This window comes from Phyllostomus discolor, chromosome 10 (assembly GCF_004126475.2).
Source record: "Phyllostomus discolor isolate MPI-MPIP mPhyDis1 chromosome 10, mPhyDis1.pri.v3, whole genome shotgun sequence".
NCBI lineage: Eukaryota > Metazoa > Chordata > Mammalia > Chiroptera > Phyllostomidae > Phyllostomus > Phyllostomus discolor.
Window position 1 is genome coordinate 83,382,517 of NC_040912.2, and position 27,248 is coordinate 83,409,764.

Genomic DNA, 27,248 nt, shown 5'->3' on the forward strand with positions numbered 1-27,248 from the left:
GTGGGAGGAGGCACTGTGTGTCTACCTATGCCTCCATCTTGCCCGGGAGTCCCCCAATTCCATTTTGTTAATGGAAGCAACCATTGGCTCTTTTTTGATGTATTGCTTCAGAAATCTTCTTTATATGTTCAAATATGTGTATATATCTTATTTACTTTTAGATGTAAATGAATGAGATTGTACAATATATTAACATTAGTATTAAGCAAGTCTTTAGGAGAGGAAAAATAAACCATTTTGATAGAAAAGTTTTCATAAGTCTTTTCTCAAGAGAAGTTCATTTTTATTTTGTTTGGTTTGGTTATTTACATGTATTTATTTAATTTATTTTTTACAGATTTCATTTATTTATTTTTAGAGAGAGGGGGAGGGAGGGAGAGAAACATCAGTGTGTAAGAGGAACAATTGGTTGTGTCTCGCATACCCCCAACTAGGAACCTGGCCTGAAACCCAGGATGTGCCCTGCCTGGAATTGAACCCTTGATCTCGGTTTGGGTGACAATGCCCAACCAACGGAGCCATACCAGCCAGGGCTTTTTTGGTTATTTTTAGACATAGGAAAGATTACATTATCTTTGTATTTTTGCAAGTATAGTTTTGAAAGTTGTTTTTCTTGGTGATTGTAAACCCTCCCTATCTAATGAACAATCTATAGGACTATGGATCTAGATAAAGATATAGAGGCCTTATGTCGAGCAATTTTCAGCTTACAATGAAACTTTTAAAGGATTTTCCACAAATTCCTACTCCCAAAATGTAATCTAAGGATATTTAAAGAACCTGCATAACTAAAATGAAAATATCCAAGAGCATGAGGTAAGATGAAAAACAAAAGCAACAAAACCAGTGAAGGGAAAAGGGAAGATGTGAAAAGGACAGCATAGAGGCTGGTAGTATTTGGGAAAGATGAGAGTAATGCAAATGTAAGAAAAGAAATAAAGGCATCTGGTATGAACTGACAAATAGTAAGAGTATATGGAAAGTGTAGTTGACAAAGCGAATCTCAGAAAGGGAGCCCTGGCTGGTGTGGCTCAGTGGGACTGAGTGCCAATCTGCAAGCCATAGGGTGGCCGGTTCGATTCCCAGTGAGGGCACATGCCTGGTTTGTGGGCCAGGTTCCCAGTGGCGGGCATGCGAGAGGCGGCCCCCACATTGAGGTTTCTTTCTCTCTTTCTCCCTCCCTTCTCCTTTCTCTAAAAGTAAATAAATAAAATCTTTTTTAAAATGGGGGCCTTGGCAGGAAAAATAATGCTTTTTAAAAATGTAAAGCCAAATAAAGGCAGAAACAATTAGAATGAAATGAAATTTGTAGTAAGGCTATCAGATTTTAAGTTAACTGAACCTATGTATTTGTATACATTATCTTTGTATGATTTTTAACTTAGTAAAAATAAAATATTTTAGTTACTTTTCATTTCTGCAGTTTTGTTAGCTCATATTAGTGTTAAGAGGGGGAAAATTTTCTATGGATCACAGCCATGTGTGATTGGGACTGAGCTTTAGGTGCAGAATTTAACCTTACAGGTGGAGAATAGTCGAGCATGTCGTTGAGGATTCCTTGTATGTGAAGTTGTCCAATCTCAGTAAGAAATCCTATTCCAGTAGAATGGCTGGTCTGTTACATTACTGCTAAAATGAGATCACTGCTTAATATGTATTTCAGGAATATGAGAATGCAACAAAAGAGGAAAATTGCAATCCTGAAGTCTGGGTGAATCTAGCCTGTACCTACTTTTTTCTTGGAATGTATAAACAAGCTGAAGCTGCTGGATTTAAAGGTAAAATGGGCCCCTTTAATGTCTGGTATTCATCACCAATAGCAAGAGTCATTTTGGAGATTTAAAAACTTATTTAATTCCTTTTCTGTTGAGAAAAAAATCAAGAGACATTAGAAAGCCAAAACATAGCTTTCCTCTTCAAAGAATATTAGATTTGAGCAAATTTATTTTATTATTTAGTTTTTTTAGCAAATTTATTTAAAGAAATATTTACTCTTGTGTGCTGTCCCCTACTGCCCAGAAGCTATAGCTACTGGGAAAAGAATTTGAAAAGAAAGAGGGCGAGCTGTGTTTTCTAGACCCTGTCAAGATAGCCTGTTCACGCTCTTGGCAGAGGTCGGCGTCGTTGTTCAGACTCTTATGGATGTGGATTTTATAGCTGCTTTTTCTGCTTCTGAGTGAAAAGCAAAGTAATTTCAATCCGAAGACTCCCTACTTCTTTCCTTTCGCTTTAGTTGTCGTGACGGTCATCTGAGGAGAACAGGGCTCCGATTTGCAAAAAAAAATAGGGCAGAAAAATATAGGAGGGAAGATTAGGAATAATTAGAGTATGAGGCAAATTAAATTGAAGAAATATAGAGAAAACGAGCAAGGGGAAGTATCTTAAGAAATTTGTTAGGGAAGAATATATTCCAGGTTAGAATTATTAGAGGATTAACTGCATACACATTTAGAAAGAATTTCAGCTCAAATTCATGGAAAATGAGGAACTTGAAGCCTTTGTTGATTTGTACCCAAATTGTATAATATGTACTAATACAGTTTTTCCTAATTTAATTTTAAGGGCCTTTAAGATACTCACTGTATCTGTCCCTAGAACAGTGTCAGACACACAATAGGTGATCAAGTAGCTATATCTCATTTTGTATATATTTTTTCTTTCCTATACATTGAAGTATGACTTTTTGCCATAAAGAAATATAGGATTGAGTTTTCAGAATTAGGAAAATTCTCCAGGAGTGCAAAGGGGATTTTGAACTTGAAAGGTGTTAACCTTTTTGCTTGGCTGCCTATTTCTTGTGGAAGATTCTCATGCTAGAAGTTCTCTGGAGTAGAGCCGAGACTAGCATTTAAGAAAATACGACAGTATAACTATGGAAGAGGAACTTTCAGAAGGAATTGACACAGAATACTGGGAAGAGCAGCTGACTGGGAGGGGGCTCCTACCCACACTGAAATGACCACCACTGGTCTCCAGTGTCTGCTTCAGTGAACAGCACAGAGGTGGGCTCTTCGTGCAGAGTGCCATGTGGGGGTCCATGTAACAGGGAAAACAAGGCGGGCAAAGAGCAAAATCTTGGGACATTTTCCTTCTGGTTCACGATGCTGTTACAGGTGGAGACCAGAATAAAGTAATACATATTATTGTGGAGCAGAGAGATATCGGGAGCAGAGAGCTAAGGGCTTGGGAAGGTTTATCTGAGTCTGATGTCACTCCTGCATGGGACTAAGTGCCACAGGCCACTGAGACCTTTAATAAGCAGCTTGGATTTATTTTTCAGCTCCAAAAAGCCGACTTCAAAATCGCCTCCTCTTTCATTTGGCTCACAAGGTATTCATATTCTGATTTCACACTTTTTGATTTAAAAATATTTTTTTTCTTGTTACCAACAACAGTAAAAAGTAATTAACTAGAAATTCTTATTATGTCCATCTAGTGGTTTGAAACACAGGTCATTATAAAATGTCTTTCTTTGTAGAAATTCTTTTTCATATAAAGTCTACTTTGTTGTATTTAAGAGAGATAAAAGAGTCTACACCAGCTTTCTTTTTTACTGTTGGTCTGTATCTCCTTACATCTTCTTACTTTCTACTTTTTCAAAAAGATTTTATTTATTTTTAGAGAGAGAAGAAGGACAGAGAAAAAGAGGGAGAGAAATATCAATGTGTGTGTATGAGAGAGATCAGTTGCCTCTTGCACACCCCCAACTGAGGACCTGGCCTGCAACCCTGGCCTGTGTCCTGACTGGGAGTTGAACTAGCGACCTTTCAGTTCACAGGCCAGCACTCAATCTACTGAGCTATACCAGCCAGGGCTACTTTTCACTTCTTTGTATCCTTACAGTCTTAATGTCTCTCTTATAAACAGCATATAAAAAAAGTAAAGAAATAAAGAAAATAAGGAAAGGGAGAAAATAAAAAGAGCAATAGTAAAGAAAGAGGGGGTCAAGTAATTAATATAGCTGTAACTTAAAGGCTTTTCATTGTCAAGACCATGTCCAGAGGTTTTTTTCCCTTCTTTTCCTGAAGGAGAGACAAAGGCAAGAACTGGGGGGAAATAGGGAGAACACAGAGACAAAAGTGGCTGAAGGAGGGGCAGGTGTTAAAATCTCAGTAACATTGGGTGTTGATATCTCTGCACTCTAACGTGAAGTGTTTCATGCCTTTTCCCTCTCACAATTTAAGTTTAATGATGAGAAGAAGTTGATGAACTTCCATCAGAATCTTCAAGATATCACAGAGGATCAGCTCAGTTTGGCCTCAATCCACTACATGCGCTCTCACTATCAAGAAGCTATTGATATTTACAAGCGAATACTGCTAGATAACAGGTCTGTGTCCTTTTACGTCTCCTCTAAGTCTCATTTCATTAGTTTCTTCTGTAAGTAGTTTGGACGAGGACCGAGTGTCCTTTGGATCTAGTATCAACGTGTGTTCAGATCTGTTGCTAATAATCTGGTGAAAGTAAGAACTCCTTACTGTCTACATCAGGGTTTCTCCACCTTTATTTCACTATCACCCTTCCTAGGAGTCTTTTTAGGCTCTTTTTTCCCCTAGTTGCCCTCCCATGAAATTTTAATGCCACACATATACTGTATGTCTGTTTATGTACTATACGTATGTCTATGCTTCACACATAAAGCTTCCTGCTCCTTTATAAGAACCAGTTTTTGCCCCATTTAGGGTGATACTGCCCCTATTGAAAATGCATCCATATCAATTTCAGTGTTGCAGAACACTTTAAGTAAATTGCTGAAGAAGTTAGAAACAAACCTTCTGAAAAATTAACATTGCAATTTTATCACTGACCACTTGGCCTCTCTCCCACATCCCCAAAACGATTCCATCCGCCTCCTCTCTCCATCCTCTTGCTCTGCCTTTATAGTCTCACCCTTCCCCATTTTCAGTCATCAGGCCTATGTGCCTGAGCTGTCCAGCCTCTGCGTGGTGTGTGCTTATTTGCATTAACAATTATGGTGTATCTTAGGTGTTTTTTTTAACATGAACAGGTAGGCATTGAACTTTTCATTTTCTTCTCTAGTTGTCATCTTTTATTCTATTTCTCAAAACACCCAAATACTACAAAAGGAAAAATAGTGCACTGATTACATCTTGCCTTCTTTCTTCAAAAGGCAAATTCATATCCTCTTTGCCTTGCTGTTTTTTTTAGCCATTAAAAGTCTTCGTAGGTTGACCACATTTCTATGATGCAGACTGAACTATTCACCTTTAATTCTTTTATCTAATAGGGAGTACCTTGCCCTCAATGTGTATGTGGCTTTATGTTACTACAAGTTGGATTACTATGATGTGTCTCAAGAAGTTCTGGCTGTTTACCTTCAACAAATTCCTGACAGTACCATCGCACTCAACCTTAAGGCCTGTAATCACTTTCGCCTTTACAATGGCAAAGCAGCTGAGGTAGTGATGGGGATTTGTTTTTCACTTAATTCCCATTTCACCTGCCCTAGACTTCCTGGGTTATTCGTGAAATTATTATCTATAAGTCTTGATGAATATCCTGTGTTACTGCCAGTGTGATTATATAAGAACCTAATTACATCAATATTTATATTTATCAGATATCCTAAAAAGAATGTGACTTCTAAATTCTCTGTGTCTGCCTAGTGTATTGTGGATGATCTTTACCTAGATGCCTTACAATAACTCAAATACGTGCCCTGGCTGGTGTGGCTCAGTGGATTGAGCACTGACTGGCCTGTGAACCAAAGGTCCTGGATTTGATTCCCAGTCAGGGCACATGCCTGGGGTGTGGGCCAGGTCCCCAGCAGGGGGCGCATGAAAGGCAACCACACATTGATGTTTCTCTCCTGCTCTTTCTCACTCCCTCTCTCTCTAAAAATAATTCAAGTATATGAAAATCAAATATTTTCACTTCTTCCTCTAAAATACATTTGAGGCTCTGTGTTTCAATGTCAGTAATATGTAAATCACATCAAATCTTAGGTTATCCATCACTTTCTTCTTCATTCCCCATTTATCTAATCATTCACCAGTTTTTACCAATCCTGCATTCTAGATATCTCTTGTATCCATCCCCTGTCTCCTTCGCCTATGTTCCAGTCCTCATCTCTTATTTCAGGTGTTTCCCTGCCTCTTGTCTTGTCCTCTCCAGGCCAGCCACTGAATTTGCTCCCTACGCCACACTCTCTGGCTGCTGTAGCTTTGTGTGCACTGTTCTGTTTCCCAGACTGTCTTCCTTTGCTTGGTACACGTCAGTGTCTCCTTCAAGATTACCACAAGAATCAATAGTGCTGGCTGTTTTATAAAGACTTGGAACACAGCTACCTTATAAATACTGTGCAGAACACTTTATACTCACTGTTTCGTTTCCCTGACGAGCCTGTGGGTAAATTCTCTTAGAGCTCTCTTTTACAGGAAGCAGAGTGCACAGGAGGCCATACATTATGACCCCCCTTTTATTTCACTTAAGATCTTATACATACATGTACACACATACTTGTGCATATAGATATTAATAGACATATAGATAGAGAGCATGTTCTATATCTGTATACAGATTCAGTTTTATATAGGGTGAGGAAACAGTAGGTTTACAGTTATGAGTATATGAAACAGAGTTCATTCTTATATTATTATTTATTAATTATTATTTTCCATACAAACAACTGTAAACCTACTTTTGCCCCACCCTGTACAGATATTTTTAAGTTAACCCTGGGAGAGGGCCATATTTGGAAATTATCTTCTTGGGCATTACTGTAGTTGACATCAGAAGCCACCAAGATTTAACTGTAAACTTTCTGCACATGCCAACAACATTTAATCCTCGTCCAAAAATTCCATCCTTGTCTAAAAACAGTTCCAGCTGGCATCGTGCCACCCAGAGGAGGAGGGAAGAAAGAAACTGAACCAGCAAATGAACTATATCCAAGTAACATTTGTGAACATGGAATAGCAAGGAGCACTGTTAACCTGCTCCATGCCAACAGGAGATTCAACTCCCAGGGGACACAGTGTGTAGGGTTGTTGGGGGTGGAGGCGAGGTGGCAAGCTTGTGTGCTTAGCATAAGCCCAGGCACACTGTTCGTGGCTCGTGTTGATAATGGGGGTCCATTGTGGTAAAAGAAATGCCCATCAATTACACTGCTTAGCATACAGCCAAACAGTCCATTTACGTGTTATATAAAAGACATTCTTGGGTACACTCATTTCAACTAAAGAGTCTCCTGAGTCTACCTAATTGGCTAGTTTCCAGCATCAGCAGTTTAATAGTAACGTGGGTTTACAATTTGATCTCTTCAGAGTTTTCATCTTTGGTAAGAAGAAATAAAAAATACATATTCTTGCCTTTCTACCTTGAGTTATTCTTGGGGACTTTGCCAATCTTGGTATAAGATCTAATCTATTAAATGTTTACGTTTTATCTGCACAAGTTCTTTCCGTAGTCTGGTGTGAGTAGTGTGGTTAACCGACATTCTGTAGGTCTAGTCCTATCCAACTCGGGTCAGCAAACTGCACTTCCCGTCCCCAGAAGGCATGCCTTTTCATGTGAAATCGTGTCAGTGCAGTTTACAGTGACTTTATAATGTGCTCCAGCAGGAGAGGACTGCCAGATGTGCCGTAGAAAACTTTTTTGTTTGGTAGCAAGGGGATCTATTTTGTGTTTACTTAAGATAATTTCACTAAAACATTTACAGTCAGGCGTTCCTCTAGTAACTTGTGTAATGGGTTCTGTATTGTGTGATTCCTTCCCTGCACAAACGCCAATAGCATGCTGCTCTTCTATAGCAATTACAGAATAATTTGTAATGATTGACTGAACTCTTAATGTACTTTGAATAACTTGCTGAATTTGCCGCTTGGTTTTACAAGCGGCAAATTCAGGTCTCAAACCCTTGGCTGTCGGGCACTAAAGCCTTCTGTTCTGTCAATCCTGCTGTCTGTTCCTGCTCACAATACCATGCTGCCTTAATTATGACGACTTTACAATAAATTTTCACAGGATTCAGTTAGCTTATATTCCATATAAGATTTTTGCATCAATACTTACCAATTTGATTAGTCTAGAATTTTATTTTCTGTCGGAACAGGTCCTGTCAGGTTTTGGTCCAGAGATCATACTCACTTCATTAAATGAGTGGAGAGGGTATCATATGCTGCTGTTTCCTGGAAAAGTTTATACAGGCATAACTTGGAGATATTGTGGGTTCGGTTCCAGACCACACAATAAAGCATATATCACAATGAAGCGAGTCATACATTTTTGGTTTCCCAGTGCATATAAAAGTTATGTTTATACTATACTGTAGTTTATTGAGTATACAATGGCATTGTGTCTAAAAGGACAATGTACATAGCTTCATTAAAAATATTATTCCTAAAAAATGCTAACCATCATCTGAGCCATCAGTAAGTCATAATCGGTGCTGGTGGAGGGTCTTGCCTTGATGCTGATGGCGAGTGACTGACTGACCGGTGTGATGGCTGCCGAAGGCTGGGGTGGCTGTGGCAGTTTCTTGGCTAACTGACGCAAGAGGCCTGGCTTTTCCTATCTTGACTTCAGTGTGTCTTCCTTACTGAGTATAATCATTTCTGGCTTCTGATTTAAAATGAGAGACATATAAACTCTTCCTTTCACTTGAGCACTTAGAGGCCTCTGTAGGGTTATTAATTGGTCTAATTCCAATGTTTTTGTGTCTCAGGAAATAGGGAGGCCTGAGGAGAGGGAGAGAGACAGGAGAATGGCTACTCAGTTAGAACAGACACATTAAGTTTGTTATCTTATATGGGCACACGGTTCACAGCACCCCAAAACAATTAAAAGAGTAACATTGAAGATCATTGATTACAGATCACCATACAAATATATTAATAATGAAAAAGTGAAATATTGCTAGAATTTATAAAATGTGACACAGAGACATGAAGTGACCAAATGCTGTTGGGAAAACAGTGCCAATAGACCTGCTCAACGCAGAGTTGCCGCAGACCTTTAATTTTTAAAGCAGCGCAATACCTTTCCTAGCTGGTGTGGCTCAGTGGATTGAGTGCCGGCCTGTGAACTGAGAGGTCACTGGTTCAATTCCCAGTCCAGGGCACATGTCTGGGTTGCAGGCCAGGTCCCCAGTAGAGGGCGCACGGGAGGCAACCACGCATTGATGTATCATTCCTTGTCTTTCTCCCTCCCTTCCCCTCTCTAAAAGTAAATAAAATCTTAAAACAAACAAACAAAAAAAACAGCTGAATACTTGCAAAGCACAATGAAACAGAGCAACAAGGTATGCCTGTATAAGATTGTCATGGTTTCTCCCTAGGCTTGGGAGGTTTTAAATCACTAACTCAATTTCTTTAATGTCTGTAGGACTACTCATATTTTCTGTTTCTTGTGTTATTTTTGATAGGTTATACTTTTTTACAAGTTTGACCATTTCATTTACATTTTCAATTTTTTTAAGTTTTTCCAAAAAACCAACTTTTCATTTTATTCATCTTCTCTGTTATGTCATTGCTTTCTACTTTATTAATTTCTGCACTTTCGTCATTTCTTTCCTATTGTTTTCTTTCCGTGGGTTTACTGTACTTTAAAACAGTAAAACATTATTGAAATGGATGTCTAGCTTGTCAATTTTCAGGCTTCTTTTCTAAAATATTCAGTTGAGGTGATAAATTTGTAAGTATTGTTTTAGCTGCATTCCATGTTTGAGTATCACTATGACTTCTGATTTTTAGTATGAGTTATTTCAGATTAATTAGAAGAATTCTTCATTTCCCAATACATGGCAAATTTCCAGTTGTAATTTTATTAAGATTACTAGTAAAATTACATTGTAGTCTGAGAATATATCCTGTATGATTTGAATCTCTTGGCATTTATTTCTTGAAACTTGTTTCATGGCTCCAATATGTGGCTAGTACTTCTAAGCTTTCCATGTGTACTTGAATAGTGTATACTCTGAAGGTATTGGGTGCAAGGTTCCATGTATGTCCATTAAGTCAAATTAGTTTTTTATGTTTTTATCAAAACTTCTATCACTTTACTAATTTTATCATTTGCTTACTGTTGATTACAGAGAGAACTGTGTTAAACTCTCACTGTCTTTGTGAATTTGTCTCTTGTGATTCTTTCCATTTTTACTTTATATATTTTGAAATCATTTTTTAAGGAATGTACAAAGTTTAAATGGTTACAGCTTTCTGGCGAACTGAAGCTTTTAGCAGTATAAAGTGACTCCCTTTCCTCTAATTATGCTTTTTGACTTAAAGGCCATTTTGTGTGTTATTATTAGTGTAGTTTTTCTTTTCGTTCATATTCCTAGGGCATATTTTTACCATCCTTTTCCTTTTACCCTTTTTTTTTTAATCCTCACCTGAGGATACATTTGTTGATTTTAGAGAGAAAGGGGTAGAGGTGGGCAGAGAGAGAGAGAGAAACATCACGTGAGAGAAAAAACAGCAATCAGTTGCCTCCTGTACGCTCCCCAACTGGGGGATCAAACCCAAGACCTAGGCATGCTTCCTGCCCCAGGATGGAGCCCACAGTCCTCCTGGTGGAGGTGATGACACTCCAAACGAGTGGGCTGCCTGGCAGGGCTCCTTTTAACTCCTTTATAACTGTATATTTTAAGTATGTCTCTTGTAAAAAACATAGTTGGATTTTGTTTATCTTGTATAAAATTTTCTTTTAATTGGAGTATTTAATCAATTAGATTTAGTTTATATTATAATACTTATTATAAATACTAATACTGATGCTAATTGGGTATAAATCTACCATCTCGTTTTGTATTTCAATTTGTCTCACCTCTTCTATTTCTTTCTCTATTCCTTTTTGGGTCATTTTTTTGGATGGTTTTAATTGGCTATTTTATTAAAAGATTTTGTTTATTTATTTTTTTAGAGAGAGAAGGGAGGGAGGGGGGTAGGGGGAGAGAGAGAGACAGAGAGAGAGAAACATCAATGTGCCGTTGCTGGGGCTGTGGCCTGCAACCCAGGCATGTGCCCTGACTGGGAATCGAACCTGCGATGCTTTGGTTCGCAGCCCGCGCTCAATCCACTGAGCTACGCCAGCCAGGGCTGATTGGCTATTTTTTATCTTTACTTTTTTACTGCGGTAGCTTCAGAAGTTATCCGCCCATTTCATACTTGAGTGGTTACCATAAAAATTACCACAGGCATCCTTCATGTAATCAATGTTTTTTTAAAGATTTTACTTACTTGTTTTTAGAGAGAGAGGAAGAGGGGGAGGAAGAGGGGGAGAGAAACGTGTATGTGAGACAGAAACATGATCGGATCGGGTGCCTCTCGTGCGTGCCCGGACCGGGACGGAACCCACTACCCAGCCCGGCGCCCTGAGCGGCGACGCCCAGCCCGCCAGGCCGCAGTCGTCAGGGCGCGGGACCCGTGTAATGTTCATCCTGACTCTCCTCCCCAGCAGTGGGAAGGCTGGACGATAGTTTCACCTCATTTGCCACCTTCCTAACTCACATGCTGTTGTTGTCTTCTCCTTTACTGTTATATCTTTTAAAAATTATTGCTGCTAAATCTAATCATTTATCTAGTGTTACAACATTTAAGAAATTGTATTCTTTCCTCTTCTTAATTGTAATTGAAACCTTCCGTCTGGGATCCTTTTCCTATTGATTGAAGCTTCAGAATCTCTTTAGTGAGATTCCGGTGGCAAACTCTGTTTCTGTTTGTCTGAAAATGTCCTTATTTTCCCTCATATATGGTATAGGGTATCTTCATTAAGTATAGGGCACCTTATCGGCACATGGAGGATATTTTCCATTATCTTCTGGGTCCATTTTTATGTTGAGCAGCCAGCCATCTATCTAACTTTATTTTAAAGTAATCTATCATTTTTAATTAAAATTTTTATTTAAAATTTTCTTCATTTTTTATTTTCTTCAGTTTCATTATGATTTAACTAGATGTAAACGTTTAAAAAAATGTTGCCGTAATGGGACTTACTGAATCGGTGTCCTAACGACTCTAATCTAACTGAAAAACCCTCGGCCATCTTCTCTCAGGGTTTTCTTCCACACATTGTCGCCCACATTTACCTCAAGTTCCATCAAGGACGAGTTAGACCCTCCGCATCGCGGTCTCATCCCACCCCTTCTTCCCCGTTTTCCTTCCTTTGCGTCCTCACGCCGTGCGTGCCGGCGCGTACCCCCCCCCCCGCCCCCGCCGCGGTTCCTGAGTTCTTTTTAGGGCGCGTCCAACCCGCTGTGAAACGGTGCAGGGGCTCCAGGGAGTTCAGGGCTGGTCCGGGAAACAGACGTGACCATGAGGTGACGGCAGCACCCACAAACTTTGTTCGGGTGACTGTTTGAAAGGTTTTTGCCCGGGGGAAGTTCCTCATAGAATGTGACCGTCCAGGGGCCCTGATGGGACCTTCCCACATGGGAGGAGGCGTGCACCGGGCTGCTAAGGAGGAGGGCACGCGGGTAGGGGCTCCGCGTCTAGATGACGTCTCTCAGTCGTGGCTGGGGGGCGGGTGCCCACGTCAGAGGCTACTGGAGGTCTGGCAGGCAGTGGGCTCTTTATAGCCCTGGGGTTTGTCTTATCTGCGGCTGGCAGGAGTTCCGGAAGTGTGGGGTGTGAGAAACAGGCAGAGTCTCGGCACGTGTATCCGGGCTGCACGGAAAACCACTGGCTGTGCCCGCCTGAGAGCTGGGTTGGTCGGAGCCGTGTCCCCCTTCCCTGTCAGGGCACGCCCCCAAAACGAGCAATGAAAGCATCAGTAAGTGGAGCAACAAATCAATGTTTCTCTCTCGCTCTCAAATCAATAAATGAAAAAATGTTTAATTAAAAATAAATGCATAGCCCTGGCTGGCTTAGCTCAGTGGATTGAGCGCGGGCTGCGAACCGGGCATTGCAGGTTCGATTCCGGGTTAGGGCGCATGCCTGGGTTGCGGGCCGGGACCCCGAGCAACTGCACATTGATGTCTGTCTGTCTGTCTGTCTGCCTGTCTCTCTCTCTCTCTCCCCCCTTCCCTTCCCTCTCTAAAAATAAATAAATAAATAAAAATTTTAAAAAAATAAATGCATAAAACAATTGGATGTGTCAACTTGGAGCTTGGTGCCAAAAAGCTTTTGAGCTAATGGGTCTCAGCCGGCTGTGAAAATGTACACACAGTGGCTGTTTCGGCTCATTTATGTGATACCTGGCCATGTGGTTATGAATTTTCCTTACAGTATTTTGTGTTTCCAGAAATTCTTTCTTTCCTAAAAATCTTCACTTCTTGCCATTTCTAATTTTACACTTCCACGTTTATCTTTCATTTTCTTAAACATTGTCAGCATACTGATTTTGTGATCTGAGTTTGATTATTTGAAATTTTTGTGGGTTTCATTCTGTTTTTTGGTTTTTTTTCTCGTTACTGCTGGTTATCCCTGGAGGAATGTAGTTTCTTTGAATGGCAGCTTATCTTTGACTGTGTTCTTGATACAATATTTGAAAAATTACCTACAGGAGTAACTTCAAGCCTACAGTAAAGGCACTTTTTTTTAAAGATTTTATTTATTTTTTAGAGAGGAAACTGGGGTGGGGGGGAGAGAGAGGGAGGGGGAGAGAGAGAGGGAGGGGGAGAGAGAGAGAGAGAGAAACATCAATGTGCGGTTGCTGGGTGCCGTGGCCTGCAGCCCAGGCATGTGCCCTGACTGGGAATCGAACCTGCGATGCTTTGGTTCACAGCCCGCGCTCAATCCACTGAGCTACGCCAGCCAAGGCTAAAGTCACTTTTCTCCCTAAGCGATGTGCATTTACTCTGCGAGATATCCAGGAGAACTGTCCGTTTGGGACCCCCTTGACCCAAATTCACGGCTTGAGATCACCTTCACTGCCCACGGAACCCTAGCTGGGCGGCCATTCCGCACTAGCGATGGTTGAGTTCCGTTCACCCTTCTTTTGCCAGTGGAGCCTTGGGGAGTCCTGGCCAATGGTGGGGATTGGTCTCCTGCTAGACTCCCTGTGCGGGTCCAGGGCTTTGTTTTTTTTCTTGTTGCCTGGCAACACTGTCACCCACAAGTGTTAAATTTATAGAATCAGTACAGCCTTCAGGGCAAAAATGGTTTCCATGCTTGCCTACTTCTCTAGGTTCCATTTTCCCCTGCTCTTTTGGTCTGGCAACTCCTTATTCTCTTCGGTATTCTTTAAAAAATGTCTTAAAAAATACGTTTTTATTTGGTTTACAATGAGAGCATTGAATCTAGCCCAGAGGCTCTCAGATTGTGACCTGGGACTCAGTTTCACGGGGTCTGTGAGGCGGGGCCTGGCCTGTGTGAGAGGGGCCAGCTGCCCAGGTGGGAGGTGGAAAGTTCTACTGCCCGCTGCACAGGTGTGAGGGGTGCTGCTTTGCACCTGTGCCCTGGGCACCTCACTTGCCTCACCCTTAGTTCTGGCTGGCCCTGCCTGAGGTTAGAACTATCTTCAGAACACAAAAAGATTGTGTCTTTTCACTTTCATTCTCTCAGGTGTTCAGTGAAGATTTCCAGAGACAGTGTGATTTCAAAACAGTTCAAATGCAGTTACAGAAATGCCGGTGTAGCAGTCCTCCATTAAGGCAGGGGTTTGCAAAACTGTAGAACAGTACCGCTCTGCTTGTAAAAGTTTTGTCCTGATAGTTTTATTAAGTAAAAAATATTATTTAGGTTAATGTACAATAGGTTTATATATCTTCATTAATTGAATCTTTAAAATCTTTTGTCTTAATTTCTAATGCAATAAATATCAATTATATAACCTACATAAACAAAAGCTCTTTGGGATCCTTAATAGTATTTAAAATTACAAAGGGGATCTTGAGATTTGAAAGCTTGAAAACTGCTGATCCAGCCTAAGATTACCCCACACTTGGCAACTACTGCTCTGATCAAGAGATTAATAAAAGGACTGCTGAGTAGACTAGCATTTCCATCAGCAATCAGGTAGAACAAGCTTGCCGTGCTTAGTGAGAACAGTCAAGAGTTTAATAATTTTGTGAAAGATTTCATTTATTTATTTTTAGAGAGGGGAAGGGAGGGAGAAAGAGAAGAAGAGAAACATCAATATATGCCTGCCTCTCATGCTCCCCCCACTGGGAACCTGGCCCACACCCCAGGCTTGTGCCCTGACTGGGAATCGAACCAAAGACCCTTTGGTTCTCAGGCCGCCACTCGATCCACTGAGCTACACCAGCCAGGACAGAATTTAATAATTTATCCAGAAAAGCTTAGCCACCCACTGATGAAAGCAGGAAAAGAAGGAAGGGAGGATTACTCAAAATTACAGATTGGCAAGGTAGGAATAGCAGCAAGCTGAGGAAGGGATGATTCTAGTATCTCAGTGAAGACACGGTTAATGGTTGACCATTTCTTCGAAGGTGTGTGAAGGGGTGTTAAGGGGGCAAGAGAATACAGAAGAGATTTGACAGGTTTCATAAATGATAAAATAGAGGGAAGAATTGCAGGAAGGAGGTAGAATTCAGGGCATAGGTGAAGAGGTCAGATTGAAGAATCAACCTCAGTTGCTAAAAGTTTAGATCCTTTATTACCTTTGACCCTGAAAGAAGAGGCTAACTCTAGGAGTCTTCGGTCTTGGTTTCACTGATTTCAAACTTGCTGCTTAGTGTAAGGTTCAAGTCACTTAACTTTTATAAGCCTCAATATCCTCAACTGTAAAATGGGAATGACGATAATTACCTTATTCCTTAGCATCCTGAGGAACAAATGAAATAGCATGTTAAATTCTTTGACACTATAAAACATTGTTGAAATATGTGGTGTTAGAACTGCACACTTGTCATTTTCATAAGTCTTTCCTTTTTCAATTTCAGACAGAACTCAAAAGCTTGATGGACAACGCTTCTTCTTCCTTTGAATTTGCTAAGGAACTCATCAGGCACAATCTGGTGAATAATGGTTTCCTTTCTTGACGGACTTGAGTCCTACCCCATTTAGCACATCTTAGCAGTTAGCAAGATGAATGCAGAGAGATATCTCAGCAAATATTCTTCTACTCCAAGTGAACTCCTCCTTGCTGTCCAGCGGAGAAAATGTGTTTAAAATATCAGGCCTTTTCATCAGGGAAATCCTTATTGGGAAAGTAGTAATATACAAGGTGGACAAAAGTAGGTTTACATTGTAATACAAATAACACAATAATTAATAAATAATAATACAAGAATAAACTATTTCATGTACTCACAACTGTAAACCTTTTTTTGCCCACTATATATAAGGAGGAAGAGTAATTTTTGTTTTACTGTTACTAAGTTCTTATGACTGGTCTAATAATCAAACTGACACAAGACAGATTAGCAAGCTAAATAACCAAATGCATTATGTGTGTAAATGTAAAGGCTTCATAAGAATATGGTCCTGAGGACAAATCAGGCAGTTGAGGCTTATAAGCTCTCTTGAGCTAAGGAGAGAGGGGATAGTGGTTTGGACTTCAAAGGGAAGGTAAACAATTCAGAAGCAGATGCTAAGAAGCAAACGTTTGGCAAACAAATTGTCATTGGGCCACCCAGAAACCAGGGGACTCAAGAAGGACTCTCACACACAGGCACTGTGGGTTCCCTGCTGCCTGACAAACTCAGGTCGCATGAAAATGCAGTGTTCTATGATAGCACCTTTCCTGGTGCAGGTTTTTCTACCTAAATTTCTTTATGGGGGTAAGGGGGAGGTACAGGGCTCCTCTTGAGTCTTTTGTTTCTTAAAGGTAAGCAGTTTAAAGCAATCAATACCCCCAAAAGGCACATTTTGGAGTGGCAGACTGCTCCCCCACAGATATGTGTGAGGCAGTGTAGATCCACGTGCTCAGACTGTTGGCAAAGACACAGGAGCCTGTCTTTGGCTGGTAGAATGCATGGGAAAGGTTTTCTGTGCAAGTCAAATTTAGCTCCTCTGAAGGATGGCTGAGACTCAGAACGAGGATGACATGGGTGAAAGGCCGTGAGCAGACTGAGCTCACTGGAGCAGAAAGTTGCGGTGGAGCATGGTGGAAAGTCAAGTTGTACCTAGCAGGAAAGTAAAGGGGCAAGTAGGGTGAGGGCTGGGCTATGAGGGCCATTGCTAAAAGTTCAGGCAGATGAAGTCTGGTTCTGCTGTGGTGTGACACTAAAGTAGACGGGTGCAGAGTGGCTGCCTTCTACTTGGGCACCTGGGGGCACTGAGCAAATTATTTGATATTGCTTAGTTTCAGATTCCTCACCTAAAAATGGCAATAATAACTATACTTTTCCTTCTGATTCCTCTCTTTAGCACCAATTTTCCCAGCATACATACTGAAAACCATAGTTGTTTTAGACTCTTCCCCCTTGATTTCTGATTTCTACTCAGTCATTATTTGTATCTGCCCTTCCTCGACAATGTCTTGTATTTATTATGTTATTTCTATAAGTCAGACCTGAGTCACAAATACAGTCTCTGTTGGATGGTTTCTACTATGAGCTTCTGCCTCTAATTGCTTCACTTCTAAACTAGTTTATAAATCAAGCCAGATTAATTTTTGTGGAGAATGATCTGTTAGAGATACTGGTCTGGATGTTAAGCTTGCAGCGAGATCGAGACTGGAGAACAGGGTTAGGAGTTTTCATGAAGGGAGTGATTGCCGAAGTCCTGACAGCTAAATGTGGGAGGCCCGGTTAAAAACAAAGAAATATGGTTCCAAGAGAGCGTCTATGTTCAAGGGACTGGAGGAAGGAGCGTAAGCAAATAGGACAAGAAAAGGCAGGCAAGAAAGAGCACCTAGGTAATGTAATGTCATGTACAACTCCACATTTTAATCATGTAGGAGGTTTTTAAAAATTATGATGCAGGGGCTGCACCCCCCAGAGATTCTTATTTAATGGTTGGGCTGGGGCCCAGCTATCAATGTTTTCCTTAGAAGCTTCCCAGGTGGATACAATAGACCGCTGGAGCAAAACACTCTGTGTATATTAGAGAATCCCACTGCATATATGGAAGGAGCACATCAGCTAGTAAGTAAATAGGGATTATTCTTGGAGAGTGAGAGTAAAGAAAGAAGTGACAATATGGAAATTTTCCTTTGTTTTCTTTTACAAAGTTGTCTTTTCCCCAATAAACACATATTATTTTTAAAGTTCAAAATAAAATTTGAACAGTACTGAACAATATAAATGGTTATTATGAACGCCAACTTTAGCAGTCAGACTTGAGGTCAAAACCGAGCCATGTACTAGCTTTGTAAGAGCTTTTACCTCCCCCTCACCTGCCTGAAGGAATTCAGATAGAAAAATCGGCTTCAGGAAGAGAACTTTAGCACATTCACCTTAGCACATGTGAATTAAGTGAGGCAGACAGGTACGGGGGAGGGGATCCAAGCAAGAATCGGATTTCCCTTTGCTTCTGGGTGGCCCTGCTAACGTCTGTTAATGGAATGTTTGCTCTTTCTCAACTACCTGTGAACGGCCTACCTCCCCTTTCTTTGTCCAAAACAACAGTCCACCTCATTTTGCTCGCTGTCTTTAGAATGCTTATGTGAATTCCCCATACACTCACATTAAATTTGATTTTCTCCTTTTAATCTACTGGATGTCGGTCAAATTATTTGACCAGCCAGAAGAACTACAGAGATGAGGGGAAAGTTGCCTGGGCTGGAAAGAGGTCCTCTAGTTTCCAGTCGTAAGCATTTGGCAAAGAGGGCTGTCAGGGTCAAAACTGTAGACGCGTCGTGGAGCAAGAGGACCAAAAAGGCCACTGAATTTGGTTAAAAGGGTTAATCTGTGATTTGTGAGAGTAAATTTACTAGTGTGCTGAGAGCAGAAACTCCTTTCTGGGAGGTTAATGAGTGAGGGGAAGAGAAGAAAGTTGACACAGGAAGCTACATACTTTTGAAGGTGGCACGGAAGGAAAGGAGAAAACTAGGGTGCCATCCAGAGCGGACAGTGGCACCCAGTGCAACATTTTATACAAAAACCCTTGTACATGTTTCAAGTTGAGAAGTAGGGCCATGGCTATTGAAGACAGAATAATCAATTACTGGAGTTAGAAGCCATGCGATCAGGAAGACAGGTGAGGGAATTAATCCTGGTAAAAGAAGTGAACAACCTGGGTGAGAAGGACCCAGAAAAAGAGGACTAAATAATACTTTGAGGTGGACGGTCTTGATTTCTGCGTGCTTACTTGTGAGACAACTCATCACATGCTGGACACAGTGCCAGCCCTGGGAACACCGCAGTGAGCGCAACTGTCCTTTTACGGGGCGGGGGTGCGGTTTGTTGTCGCTGTTCACCATGACCTTTATTATCACGTGACAGCACACTCACGTGTTTGCTTTGGGACGGTCACTCCTCACTTGAGTATGGCCTGTACTGTGTGTGACAGGGAAGTGACTGTTCCCGCTGTAACCCTTGTGCTTATCACAGTAGCAGGCATGCGGTAGGGGCCGATGGGTACTCGCTGATCAATGAAATGAAATGTCGCCTGCCCGGCGCTACCCAGGGAGCCCGCTTTAATGCGTTGAGTCTCCGTGACGACCCTGAAAGGCGCACATGGCTAATTTAGGTGCACACGTGGAGATGAAGAAACAGGCTCAGAAAAGGCCATACATATTCCTTCACAGGATTTTTGATATAGAATATCTGCCTAGAAAAAAAGTTTCATCAATTATCGGATACTTGAAGAATTTTCTGAAGTTTTTATGGAGAGAAAAGGAAATGTATGCAATTCATGCATTCTGTTTTCTAGACTGAGTCTAATTTAGATAATGGCTTTTTTTTTTTTCAGTGAGGCCGAGCTCATGTGTATGTAGAGAGTTTCAAATATGTATTCATCTTTTCCAAGGATAACTGAGCACTGACTACACTAGTTACAGTTCTAGGGGCCGGGAGTACACTGTGAATGCGAGCTCCTTGTCATGTGGGGCTTACATGCTGGTGGGTGTGACCAAAAAACAGATGAAAAAAGATATGAAATGAAGTTAGGATGGATAATAAGGGTATAAAGACTGATAGTGGAGATAGGTTTTAAATAGGGTAAAAAATGAAATAAATACAAGGATCAAAATTAGAGGGGAGGGGAAAGAACAGAGGTGGTTAGAAGCACAGGTAATAGTGAGGCAATAATACATTTCATTGAATGATAAGACTTCTGAAGATATTAACTGACGCCCAGAGCTGTTTTGGTTGGCTGTCACATGCCCAGTTATAAGTGGCAGCTCCTGAAACACTTCCGTCAATAAATACCTTTGTGCTTACTGCTTCTCTGTCTCTAGGTGGTCTTCCGAGGAGGCGAAGGGGCTTTGCAGGTTTTGCCTCCCCTGGTTGATGTCATTCCCGAAGCTAGGCTAAACTTAGTGATCTACTACCTTCGCCAAGGTGAGAAAAATTTGTCTTGTTCTTGCTGACACAGATATGGTTTCGGACATTTAATCTCTAATTGAACTGTTGCTTGGCTTTTAAACTCCGTAACACTTCCAAAACTGTGTTTGCAACAGGTTCCCAGGGCGGGGCAGGTAGTGTGGCGCCTGTTGGCTGTGCCTTCACTCCTCAGCCTCTCTTCCCTCCGCCGTTGCTTCCGACCTTCTCCCTTGTTCCTCGTTCTATTTTCCTCTCCTTTGCTCTCCACATGTTCTATTTTAGTTTTCCCATTGTTTTTTGTTCCCCTCCCTGACAGTTCTTTCTTTTTTTCACAGTTCCCCTATATTTCATGTACATTCACACCTTCTTGAGTCTTTTAAAATCATTAACTCTTTTTTTTATTTACTCTAATTGTCTGCCTTTCTCTTTCTTTGTACCCCTGGTGTCTTTTGAGAAATATGATTTAAAGAGAACGTGATTTTTTATCGCCCCTACGTGAGGTTGAAATTGTTAGACACGTGCCGAAAGCAGTCTTTGACCTAATACATCGTTACAAGCACAGGGTGGCAGTGGCCTGGCCCTGGCGGTGGCGCCCGGTCACCAACCTCGCGCTGACTAGCCGCGCGGGCCTCCTGGGGGCCTGGCAAGAACCACTCTGACCGTGTGTTCCTCCCGGAGGAGAATGTGTTCCTCAAGATAAAAACATGAGCTTGCAGACACATCTCTCCATATGATATATAAGCACAAAGAAATATACTTTTGGACAAGAACTAAAGAAACGTCTTATATGTTTTATGAATTAATTTGTATATACAAGTTTTCAAACATAAACAAACATAACTAGAATGGACACCCAAATATCCATCCCAGACTCAACAGCTTTCGAGGAACTGATGATATTTGTTCATCTGTCCCCCGCCTCCCTCTTCTGTGGCTGCCGTGTGAGAATGCAAATCCCAGGCTCCCTGCCGTTTCCCGTTTCCCTCCTGCATCCTGCAGGCTCAGAGTGGGGGGGGGGGGGGCCAACATCAGTGTGCCATTGTGAGTGCTGAAATAATAACACAAGACAGTTTGTTCTTGTGTTATTATTTATTTACCGGTCGCTGTGTTATTTATTTGTATTATTGGTGTTCTTATTACTGTTTTTATTTTATACCCTTACTTATTGTTTATCTTTTAGGTAATAATAGCAGGAAATTTTACCTACTTTTGCCCACCTCCTTATCTCTCTCTTATTTGTTGTTGTTGAAAAAAAATTTTTAATGGTTGCTTTTCTTAGATAACTACAACGCCTTTGGTATGTAATACCCACTCCATATTTTTAGCTTGAATATTTTTTAGGTGCTTCATAGCTTAATATGGTTTTCCTGAGGATATTTGGTTGTCTTTTATTTATTTATTTTTAGAGACAGGGAAAGGGAGGGAGAAAGACGGGAAAAAATCATTGATGTGAGAGAGAAACAGCAATAAGGCACCTCTTATACTCGCCCCAACCAGGGACCAAAGTGAGCCCTGAAGGGGAATCAAACTGGTGACCTTTTCCTTTGCTGGACGATGCTCAGCCAAGCAAGCCACACCGGTCAGGGTGATATTTGGTTATCTTTAGGATAACTACTCAACATCGAGCTTGATAGAGAATTAGAGGACAGATAAAATAGATCGTATTTCTCATGGATGTTTGAGTACTGAAGGATCTTACTTTTGGGGATTGTTTCAGAAGAGGTTGCTGAAATAGAGACGACTGTAGTTACTTACTTGTTTTGTATTTCAGATGATGTACAAGAAGCTTATAACTTAATTAAGGATCTGGAACCTACTACTCCTCAGGTAATTGAGAATGTGTCATAGTTTTACTAACCAAGTTCTGTGTAAAGGGACTTTGGAACAGTAGCTGGAAGGCCTATTAAAGAAGATCCCTGCTTATAAAATCCCGGGGAAGTCCATGTATATTGATCTAGGAATGTTTTGTGAGACTTTTGATACAAGAGTGAATGTTCTGGGTTTTTTGATATTTCTAATCTCCTTTATATGTGGTTATTTCCTAAAAGGGGTTGAGGTTTGAAAATACTGAAACCTAGAATTCTGATGAAAGCAACGACTTAAATCACTAGTGTAATTGTCTGGAACTTGCCCTTCTTCCCCCGCATGATTATCACGGCAGCCTCTTGCAGTCAGGGTTGTATCTGTACTGTATGCCCAACACTGTGAGACTAAGGACATGGCAGCCATTCTACTTACTGAATAAAAGACTGATTGAAAAATGTTTCCAGGCCCCATGCCATCTAAACAGGTGTATTTCTCAAATGCATTAAAAGCTTCGGCATCTTCTCTATGATTCTTTTGATGAAGCTTCTTAAATAAAAAGAGTATCTACATAAAAATTGATAAAACTGCCAAGAAGGGCAGGTGTCAAAGAGCAGAAAAGAGTCTGAAAAGGAAATAGGCAAGGCCCCAGGACCCCAAGGAGACTACCTGACAAAAACCAGAGACAGTTTTTTCTTTTTTAAGGAAAGGATCACTAGCAAAGGAATATTATTATGTCATTGGAAAGGGGAAAATATGATATGGTCACAGAGAATGGCAGGCTGACAAGGCAAGAAAAATTACTATGTAAACATTTTACTGTTAATTTGTTTCCATTGCATTGAAAGGAAACTAAACTTAACTCCCAGAAGTTTCCATTGAGTGATTTCTCCTGGAGATTGAGAATTTATAAATATGGTGAGTTCTGTTACATGGACACTTGCCTGCTGGAAACCAAATGAAATGCTTGTAATTATTTCATTAAGACTAGGGATAGGACAGAGAAAAGTGACTCTGGGTAACTTTTGATAATATACATAAAGGATTGAGTTGATACAAATAATTAAGTTGAAAGATACCTCACCTCCACATTCCTTTACAATCAATCAGTGTTATTCCATGTTTCCAGGAATATATCCTCAAGGGAGTGGTCAATGCAGCCCTCGGCCAGGAAATGGGCTCGGTGAGTATAAAATCGCTGCTTATCTGTAGTTTGCAAAGGTATGCAGTGCATGGAAAACAATCAAAACAAGTGTCGGAGTTCAACCAAGCAATAAGCTTTCACATAGGCTCTTCTGCACTTCCCCCGTTTGTCCATATCCCCCCATCTGATTTCACTGTAAAAAGATTCTTTTAAAGACAGAAGAGGGGGCTTTAATGCTAAGAATTGTTGCTTTGTTTAAAAATAGCGTAATTTTGCCCTGGCTGGTGTGGCTCAGTGGATTGAGAGCAGGCCTATGAACCAAAGGGTCATGGATTTGATTCCCAGTCAGGGCACATGCCTGGGTTGCGGGCCAGGTCCCCAGTTGGGGATGCATGAGAGGCAACCACACATTGATGTTTCTCTCCCTCTCTTTCTCCTTCGCTTCTCTCTCTAAAAATAAATAAATAAAATATTTTAAAAAGAATTAAATCTTGCCCAAAAAGAGATTTTATCTTAAAAAAATAGCCTAATTTTTATTTTTTAAAGATTTTATTTATTTATTTTTAGAGAGAGGGGAAGGGAAGGAGAAAAAGAGGGAAGAAACATCAATGTGCAAGAGATACAATGATTGGTTGCCTCTTGCATACCCCCAGACAGGGATCTGGCCCGCAACTCAGGCATGTGCCCTGACTGGGAATCAAACCTGCCACCTTTCAGTTCGCAGGCCAGCCTTCAGTCCACTGACCCATACCAGTGAGGGAAAGAGCCTAATTTTTATAAACAATGTATATATCTAATAATAAATCATTACACAGCTTCCTTCTTATTTTCAGTGACTTAAAAAAAAACATTGCACACCTCTAAACTATAATTTTGGCACCTGTAAAATGGAAACAATTGTTTCCATAAGAGAGCTTTTATAAACATGAAAACTTTATCCAAAATTAAGCTCTTATTCATCTGTTATTCATCTAGTAGTCTAAAAATAATAACAATTCTTTTATTCTTTAGCATTCTAATATTTGAATACTAAATAAGAATAGGAAGTTCTTTGTGAAACAATGTGGGATATAAATAAATCTTATCTCCAGTTCACTTCACAGTGCCTCCTTTAACAGATAGGCAGTAAGTAGTTACTGAATAAATGAATGAGTTCATTTAATAAATACTCCTTGTTATAACCACAGTCCTACTACAAGTTCTGATAGATGGTGAAAAAGCCATAAATATGTGTTGAATAAATGAGTAAATGAATGAGTTCACTTAATGAAGTCACTTTTAGGATAGAACTTGTGGATGGATTTTTTTTCTTTTCTATCTGACCCAGAGATGTTTTAAACTCACTTTCAGGTTACCACTTTCTAGTTGCTTATGCTAATAAGAATTAGTTTTATTTGGGGGAGAATTTAAAACAAGGGTATGTGTTAAATCCTGAAAAATACGTTAAAACCATAAAGTATAATACAACCAATTTTTTTTTAGTTTATTCCTCTATATTGGCTCTGCTTTGCTTTTCAGAGGGATCATATGAAAATCGCCCAGCAGTTCTTTCAGCTGGTGGGAGGATCAGCGAGTGAATGTGGTACGTCTGAAGCCCGTCTTACCGGCCTGAGTCATCACTGGAGCCTGTCGTGTGCTGACTGGCAAAGTTGGATTCTCTGTCCAGGGATATGTCGTTAGGTTCCCCATTGCAGAGTGGGAAGTCAGACATGGCAGAGAAGATTGGAACTAGCCCTTCTCAACCTCTCAGCTGAATGGGATGAGAGGATATAGAAATAGACGAGAATAAGTATATTCTTCAGTTCATGAACGTTTTAAATTTTGATTCTATTTTTCATTTGAGACATTAACCTTTATTGATTTTTCAAGAGCTCTTTATGTTTTAAACTTTTGTGACGCTGGAGGTATTTTTTCCTAGTGGGTCATTTGATGTTTAACTTTTCCTATCATATTTTTCCTTATATAAAAATATTTAAATCTTACTCAATTAAGTTTATCTTTTCCATGATGATTTCTTACATGGGTTTCAAGCTTTGACAGTGCTTTCTTACCCCTGCAGTTACATAATATTTACCTACATTTCCCACAAGTAGTTTTGTGGCTCTGTTTCTATTATGAAAATACTGATTCCACATTCAATGTAAGGTTTGAGAAAGAGCTATAAACAGGGCTGATAGCCCTGACTGGTGTGGCTCAGGGGGCTGGGGGTCGTCCCACAAATGAAAGGTCACTGGTTTGATTCCCAGTTGCAGGCTAGGTCCCTGGTTGGGGAGTGAAAGAGGTAACCAGTTAATGTTTCTCACTCACATCAATGTTTCTTTCCCTCTCTTCCTCCCTCCCTTCCCCTCTCTCTAAAAAATAAATAAATAAAATCTTTTAAAAAATAAAGTAAAATAAGTGAAAAGGGCTGACAGCCGGCATGAACCCATATGGCTGTCTGTACCAGTCGTCTGTGGCCAGCATGCATTCTGATGACATGTTCATGCTAAATTGCTTGTTAAGTATTTTTTCACCCCTGGATATTTTTTTCAGATATTTTACCAAAACCATTTATTAAATAATATTTCCTTTCCCCATTTCATTCATTCATACAACAAAAATGTATTGAGGTGTTGGGGATATAAGCTGTAAACAAAACTAAGAAGTCGCCTTCCCTTGTGGAGCGTACAGTCTAGTGGGACAGACTATAAACATAAAAAATAAATAGGTTATATAGTATACATGACTGTGATGAGTTGCTATAGGGAAAAATTTGAGCAGAAAGGGAATAACGAGGATTGAAAGTACCAGTGGGGGTGTGAGATTTATACTAACCATCTGCCACCTCAGATAGGAACATGACATCAGGCAAAAAGTGGGTCAGGGTCAGATGGCAAATTATTTTTCCATGTGAGACTGAAAGTGCTAGATTGTCTTAGGTAATGATGGAGACTGAGCCATGGGAGTTGCATGTGCTGGAATAGATCCAGCCCCAGAATAGATCTGGAAAATACAAAAGCCCGCAGGGCACGTGTCTGTTCTGGACTCACACCGAAAGAGATTGATTATTGGTCACCCTCAAGTACTGTGATCTCTGTTACACTGAGGTTTTGTCTGCTGAACAGAATCTATAATTTCAGGATCTGGAAAGCTGTCTTGGAATACATTCCTGTCTCCAAATTATAAAATAACCGAAATTTCAGCTAAAGATACCTTTTAGTTTCATGAATGCACATGGTGTCTTTCCCACTCCATTTCAGATACGATCCCGGGGAGGCAGTGCATGGCTTCCTGTTTCTTCCTGCTCAAGCAATTCGATGATGTCTTGATTTACCTCAACTCATTTAAGGTCAGTATAGAATCTCCTAGATCACTTTGTATACAGAATACTTTTTATAATGTGTCAGAGAAAGACACTCTTAGAGATGGCCCTTTTACTATGGTGGCATTAGTGGCATCAGAGAATTCCTTAAGCTTATTTTTGTGTTTACCTGGTATAACTGATGTTTTTGTATGTTAAGGCTCAATGTGACCTGTTCTTGGGATGTTTTTCAGAGTTACTTCTATAATGACGACACCTTTAACTTTAATTATGCGCAAGCCAAAGCCGCAACAGGCAACACCAGTGAGGGCGAAGAGGTGGGTACCTGCTTGGAAGGCAGTTGAATGATGCTGTCTAAAAACAGTGTTATCTTTTTCTCACTAGAGTACAATGTTCAAGGGTAAGAGAGGTTGAAAGTTTCTTTGTTCTTAGGTTACATTAAAAAGTACAATGTGAATAGACATAGGGATTTTATAACAAGTTAATGTTTTCCTTTTTCTTGATAAATTTATAAAAATTTAACATGGAGAAAAGTATACAAATCAAAGTATATAGCTTGATGGATTTTTTAAGGTGAACAGACCCAAATAATCAGAATCCAAATCATGAAACAAAATTATCATAATCCTAGAAGCCCCCTCAACCCCTTTTTGAGTCCATCTCTTTCCTCCAAGGCTAACCATGGTCTTGACTTCTAACTTCACAGACTG

At 40.4% G+C, this 27,248-nt stretch overlaps 1 protein-coding gene across 1 annotated transcript in view; it reads left to right on the forward strand.

Moving 5' to 3' along the window:
- Nucleotides 1-27,248, forward strand: part of TTC26 (tetratricopeptide repeat domain 26) — a 43,799-nt gene that overhangs the window by 5,576 nt on the left and 10,975 nt on the right. Inside the window, exons 4-14 of the mRNA XM_028525481.2 lie at nucleotides 1,664-1,778; nucleotides 3,281-3,330; nucleotides 4,185-4,330; nucleotides 5,249-5,420; nucleotides 15,803-15,877; nucleotides 20,206-20,308; nucleotides 22,062-22,117; nucleotides 23,223-23,276; nucleotides 24,756-24,819; nucleotides 26,477-26,565; nucleotides 26,772-26,855. Coding sequence (XP_028381282.1) covers nucleotides 1,664-1,778; nucleotides 3,281-3,330; nucleotides 4,185-4,330; nucleotides 5,249-5,420; nucleotides 15,803-15,877; nucleotides 20,206-20,308; nucleotides 22,062-22,117; nucleotides 23,223-23,276; nucleotides 24,756-24,819; nucleotides 26,477-26,565; nucleotides 26,772-26,855 — 1,008 coding nt within the window. The remainder of the gene's footprint in view (nucleotides 1-1,663; nucleotides 1,779-3,280; nucleotides 3,331-4,184; nucleotides 4,331-5,248; nucleotides 5,421-15,802; nucleotides 15,878-20,205; nucleotides 20,309-22,061; nucleotides 22,118-23,222; nucleotides 23,277-24,755; nucleotides 24,820-26,476; nucleotides 26,566-26,771; nucleotides 26,856-27,248) is intronic.